Source organism: Mchenga conophoros, linkage group LG6 (assembly GCF_057382185.1).
Source record: "Mchenga conophoros isolate Kocher_MC1m ecotype Shallow Benthic linkage group LG6, M_conophoros_male_GT1.1, whole genome shotgun sequence".
Lineage (NCBI taxonomy): Eukaryota > Metazoa > Chordata > Actinopteri > Cichliformes > Cichlidae > Mchenga > Mchenga conophoros.
Genome location: NC_140531.1, coordinates 1 through 6,629, shown reverse-complemented (window position 1 = coordinate 6,629; position 6,629 = coordinate 1). Strand labels below are relative to the sequence as shown.

The following is a 6,629-nucleotide window of genomic DNA, read 5'->3' as shown; positions in this document are numbered from 1 at the left end:
TATCATAATTAGCTAATCAATCACTAATCTCCTCACTAATTCTAATCCCACAGCCAATTACTTTGGGGCTAAACACTTGGGGAAACTAAACCATGGGTTAAATTCTATCTGTAAAATGGATTGAAGATTGATACAACATTTAACTGATTAGTCAGGGGGAAGGCCATCCATAGATCCTCTTCCAGGGATCTCATTATATAATGTAATAAAAAGGATGTCTTACTTGATGAATGCATACACTGGAGGTGTGCAGCTGTACACAAGCAGAAGACTTGGAAACTTGACCCGTGTGTTTACAGTAAAAGTGATATTTCCATTTAAAATAAAGCTGTGTTTTGAATCTGATGTATATTTTCTGTCTGACCATGAAAGAATCTTCCCTATTAGTGATGGATACAAAGTTCAATTTTTTTTTATCTTCTTGTATAAAATCTTCTTCAGAGCTGCAGGAAGTGGTAAGTCACACATGGAAAATATTATTCATTTCTAATGAGAATTGAAATCCCCCTTCTGTGATTTTAGTTTTGGTGGGAATATATATATATATTAGGGGTGCAACGATATTCGTATCGATATTGAACCGTTCGATACAGTGCTTTCGGTTCGGTACGCATATGTATCGAACAATACAACATTTGTAATTTATTTTATCAACTTTTCTTCTGACGATGCTGTCTGTGTTGAGCGCTCAGTGAATCTGCGTTCGACTACTCCGCCTAGGCTGCACTGTCGAGCGCAGATCCACTGAGCGCTCAACACAGACAGCATAGTCAGAAGGAAGAGCACAGGGCAAGCTAGCGAGACAGAAGTTAAGCTCTCCTTGCAACATTCAGATCTGGCGTTTGGAATTATTTTGGTTTTCATGTGAAGTATGACCCTGAAGGTAAGCGAGTCATGAACTAAAGTAAAACAGTATGTTGGATGTGCCATGCAATGCTCAATTACATGGGTGGGAACTAGTGTGTTAGCGCAGTTAGCTCGTTAACGTGTTGGCCGTCTAGCCCCATGCACGGGGCGATCGGCGGTAGCTCGTTAACGGAGATTTGCCGTGTTGTGGCGTTAAGGTCATTTCAACGAGATCAACCTGAAAGCACTAGTGGGAACACGACGAATATGACTGCACATTTACGCCGACATCATCCTAGTGCAAAGACAAAAACAACAAGCATGCTACTAACTTTAGCCGAGTCATTTAGACAGCTGTTAGCACATGATTCTCCTTATGCTGCTGAGAATATAGCCCAGAAGAAGCGGATAGTATAGCTTTTATTTTGGAAAGAGACATTTCTCTGTAATAAACTCTCTTTTCCAAAGATGAGTGATTCCTCAATCAGATACAGGGCTTGCAATATCGCTAGCCCGACGTCCTGGGGCTAGCGATTTTTTCAGTCGGGCTACCAAAATCTATCTCTTCCCTGCCCGTCGGGCTATTGTAGGGAGGAAAAATATATGTCAATGCTTTTGCATTCTTTCAGAAATGTAGCTGGGTAATTATGTCATTGGCATTAGTGAGCCACTGTCAATATGTGACATATTGAAATCACGTTTGAATTTGCGCTTGTTTTTTTGCTTTCACTTTGCAATCGTGCGAACTGTGTATAGAGAGCGACAGCACTGATCTGTGAGTGATGATAATTTGTGCACCAATTCCTCTGACATCGTCTTATTAATCGTTAGCTTACCAGGGCTCGCAAAATCGCTAGCCCGACGTCCCGGGGCTAGTGATATTTCCAGTCGGGCTACCAAAATCTATCTCAGCCCTGCCCGTCGGGCTATCATAGGAAGTAAAAATATATGACAATGCCATGCTTTCTTTCGCAAATGTAGCTGAGTAATTAGCTGAGTCCTCATCAAAGAACAGTGCTCTTTAATGAATGCAGCACATAACTTTACATCGTAGAGGTAACAGGGAGACATATCGAGTTATCAGATAGCCGTCTTAACTATATTCTAACTCTTCAATTTCCCGACTGCACTTTCCTCTTATTTCACGACACCACCCTCTAGTGGTGCAATATGGTATAGTCAGACAGGACACAACATCACTCACTAGCTTACTCTTCAAACGTGGCACGTGAAATCTCCCGCAGCAAGCTTAAACGTGCTAGAGGTTGACTGCGCAGAGAATTTTAAAAAAAAAATCTCTGGCATGTGTAAAGACAGATGGATTTACGCAGGTATTTTAGTTCTGCTGAGCCAAAAAAGACAGGTCAGGATGAAGAAGGGACAGGCAAAGAAAGGCCTACCACAAAGCGGAAAAGTTATGATAAATCAGATTACGAGGCAAAAAGAAAGCGCAGTTTTTTGGATTCATGGACAAAAGAATTTCTGTGGCTGGAATATGACAAGGTAAATAACATGATGTTCTGCCGGGTGTGTCGTGAGTTTCCCTCTATTGCTGAGTCGACAAGCGCCTTTGTTACTGGGACTAGTAATTTTAGGAAAGACCCCATCAGAACTCATGAGAAATCTCTGCATCACAAGAAATGCATTAGTGCTCAGTCTGCAGCATCTGTCCCAGAACAAACACCAATTGCAAAAACCATACTAAAAATAAACCAAGCACAACAAGAAGTCCTGAAAAAGCTGTTTAGAACTGCGTACTATGTTGCAAAGAGTGAACTACCACTGGCAAAATTTAGCAGTCTTTGCAAACTTCAGAAAGCAAATGGCCTAGATCTTGGTTCCACTTACCTCAATGACCATGCTTGCAGAGAGTTTATTGGAGCAATAGCACAAACTTCAAGAGACCAGATTGAAAAGGAAATTCAAGAAAGCAGGTTCTTATCCATTCTTGCAGATGGCAGTACAGACACTGGTATAATAGAACAGGAGTTGGTTCACGTCAGGTATGTGAGGGATAATGGTGACATAGCCACATACATGATCAAATGTCAGCCAGTCAAGAGTGCAAATGCTGCAGGTATTTTAGAGGCTATTGATGAAGCAGTGAACACCATGGGTATCAGAGAGGACACATGGAAAAAGAAAGTAGTGTGTGCAAATTTTGATGGTGCTGCAGTGATGATGGGTGAGAAAACAGGAGTAGCTGGGAGACTGAAACAGAGGATACCCCACATCATAACAATCCACTGTGTGGCACACAAACTAGAGCTAGCCGTGCTGGATAGCGTGAAAGGCTGTGAGTACCTGGTGAAATTTGAAGATACACTGAAAACCATCTTTAAGATGTACTACTATTCCCCAAAGAAGCGAAGAGAGCTGACAGAAATAAGTGAACTGCTAAATGAGATGCTGGCACATTTCAGTGGGCTGAAGAGCACACGGTGGCTTCCAAGCCGGCTGAGATGTCTAAAGGCTGTGGAAAAAAATTACACTCCCACTGTTGTTCATATGGAGAACATGGCAGAAGGAAGTGATGTCAAAGCCGAGGATGCAGCCAAGGCTAAGGGGGTGGTGCAGGAGATGAAGACTGAGAAATTTGTTCGCTTCCTGCATTTCATGTTGGACTACAGTACCATCTTATCCAAGTGCTCTACTGATTTTCAGCATGATAACCTAAACATCACACGAACAAATCAGTTAGTTGAGAGCACAACATCACGCTTACTCAGCCTAAAAACAAAACCAGGAGAATATCAGAAAACCTTGGACACAAAGTTCACAGCGAACCAGGATGGTAGCATTTGCTACTGTGGAACTCAGCTAACAAAAAGTCAGCGACCTGCTAGAAGAGGTGAGGGAACAGACAAAGACACCTTTGGTGCAGAGATCCAGAAGACAACACAGTCAAGTACATGGACAACAGATTTAAAAATCTCCATGAAAAGCCTCTCTCTTGTTTCAAGGTTTTTGACCCTTCCACTCTTCCCTACCCCAGAGAAGAACTAGCAAATTATGGGGATGAAGAGGTGGATTATCTTGTCACACATTTTGCCTATTTGCTAGATGCAGAAGAGAAAGAGAAAATTCCACAAGAATGGATGGATCTAAAAGTGTGGCTTGCAGAACGCCGGGGTCGCAAAGTAGATTGCTTGTACAGAGATCTCCTCTCTGAGAATCCAGAACATCTCTCTCATATCTTGTTGCTGGTGAAATTAATGCTGACACTTAGTCCATCGACAGCCATCTGTGAGAGAGGATTTTCTTGCATGAACCGAGTGAAGACAACACATCGTACCTCTCTACACCCTGAAACACTGAATGACTGCATGCAACTCTCCATTAATGGGGAAACAGTTGAATCTTTTTGCCCTGACAAGTCGATTCGTTTCTGGATGTTTTCTGGAAAAGGTTCAAGACACCTGGATCATAAAACCCCGACAAGAACAAAGAGCAGTGAAATGGAGGGCAATGCACAGGAAGAGAAAGCTGATGAAGGAGATGCTATGCCCTCAACGTCGAGTGGCATTTTCTCATCCGAGACTTCAGTGGAAATTTCAGATTCAGGATCTGACACAGACTAATTCATGTTCTAACAAGTTCACAGAAAATTCTGTTTAATTAGAACCAGATATTTGAGTTGATTGTAATGTTTACACAGTTGTTGTAATTTGTGTTTTAACAATTTTTTGATTGATGTTTTGTTTCCTTTACAATATTATACAATAAAAATAATCTTTTTTTATTCGGGCTACTCAAATTTATTTCGGGCTACCAAAAACTAAAGAGTGTCTGCCCGAAGGGCTACCAGGGATTTTAAAATTTTGCGAGCCCTGCTTACTATGCAAACATGACAAGTGAAATCTCCCGCAGCAAGCTTAAACATGTGAGAGGTTGATCGCGCAGAGAATCGCTGAGCTTATGTGAGTGTGTGTGTAAAAGCAGCACGATATATATTTTAGTTCTGCTGAGCCAAATAAGACAGGTCAGGGTGAAGAAGTGACAGCCAAAGAAAAGCTTACCACAAAACGGAGAAGTTATGACAAATCAGACTATGAGGCAAAAAGAAAGTGCAGCTTTATGGTTTCATGGACAAAATAATTTCTGTGGCTGCAATATGACGAGCTAAATAACCAGGGCTGCACATAAGTGGTCCGCAGGTGCGAATTCGCTGTCAAAATAAAAAACACGCACAAGGGTTAGGGTTAAATTTAAAAACTGTACTTTTGAGTTAAAATATATATTTATAATTTTAATAAATGACAAATTAAAAAGGCATGAACATGTTTTTGTATCGAAAAAATATCGAACCGTGAAACCAAAGTATCGAACCGAACCGTGAATTTTGTGTATCGTTGCACCCCTAAAAAATAAATAAATAAATATATATATATATATATATTAGTGCTGTCAATAGATTAAAAAAAATTAACTAACTAATCTCACAATTTTCTGTTATTAATTGCGATTAATCTCAATTACTTTATTAATAGCCTGGCTCCAATTACATTTTTTTATTCTTTATATTTTAAGTAATTATCGTTGTTCACCGAAGTCCAGTGGTCTCCGGTGAGAGCGACATTCCTTACTTGCACAAGCTTGCTGGACTGCTGAGCCCTCTGGTCCCCATACAAAGTGTGCAGTCTCAACACAATGGTTCCTCTCGAGGGCAGATTGTAACACTCATCTCCTGATGCAGCACGAATGACTTCTCTCAGTCCATCATCTTCTACTATGCTAACTGGTCGGCAGTTTTTAGCTATCCAAACAACCAAGGAATTGGTTACCTTTTCTCTCACATTTTTTGTTATTCGTCCACAAGCACCATACTCCTGAAGCGTAGACTGGCGAGGTCCCGTAGAGGTGGATTCAGTTGGGTGTTTTGCTCTCAGGTGATACGCCAGTGATGAACTGCTTCTGTGATACTTGAATTCAGCGTTGCAAATTGTGCATCTTACTCTCGTTTTGTCCAACAAGCCATCAGGCAACTTCTTAAAGAGAAACTTTCCACCCAAAAGTCCGCCCTCGTCCATGCTTGCGTGTGTTAGCTAGTGTTAGCTAGATAGTAGCATGGTGTCACTTCTTCTTCTTCTTCTTCTAATCATTTCTGTCAGGCCAAACGCCAGCATAGCACACTGTTGCCCCCTCCTCCAGAGGTGCTCATGAATTTAAAGGTCTTAGATTACAGGAAATTAATAAAAAAACAAAATCAGCGTTAAATTTTTTTAATGCATTAAACATTTCGCGTTGATCTTAACAATTAACGCGATAATTTTGACAGCACTAATATATGTATATATATATATATATATATATATATAAAAACACCCAGCACGCCCCTGCGGGCGGTTTATCCTTCAAGCTCGGGTCCTCTACCAGAGGCCTGGGAGCTTGAGGGTCCTGCGCAGTATCTTAGCTGTTCCCAGGACTGCGCTCTTCTGGACAGAGATCTCCGATGTTGTTCCCGGGATCTGCTGGAGCCACTCGCCTAGCTTGGGAGTCACTGCACCTAGTGCTCCGATTACCACGGGGACCACCGTTACCTTCACCCTCCACATCCTCTCGAGCTCTTCTCTGAGCCCTTGGTATTTCTCCAGCTTCTCGTGTTCCTTCTTCCTGATATTGCTGTCATTCGGAACCGCTACATCGATCACTACGGCCGTCTTCTTCTGTTTGTCTACCACCACTATGTCCGGTTGGTTAGCCACCACCATTTTGTCCGTCTGTATCTGGAAGTCCCACAGGATCTTAGCTCGGTCATTCTCCACCACCCTTGGGGGCATCTC

General features: G+C 41.8%; 1 protein-coding gene across 1 annotated transcript; it reads left to right on the top strand.

Moving 5' to 3' along the window:
- Positions 1–2,883: 2,883 nt before the first annotated feature.
- On the top strand, positions 2,884–4,427 carry LOC146571735 (zinc finger protein 862-like). Its single transcript, XM_085278409.1, has 2 exons — positions 2,884–3,754; positions 3,910–4,427. Exons 1-2 carry the CDS (start codon positions 2,884–2,886, stop codon positions 4,425–4,427), a joined length of 1,389 nt encoding a protein of 462 aa, XP_085134535.1.
- The last annotated feature ends 2,202 nt before the right edge of the window (positions 4,428–6,629 follow it).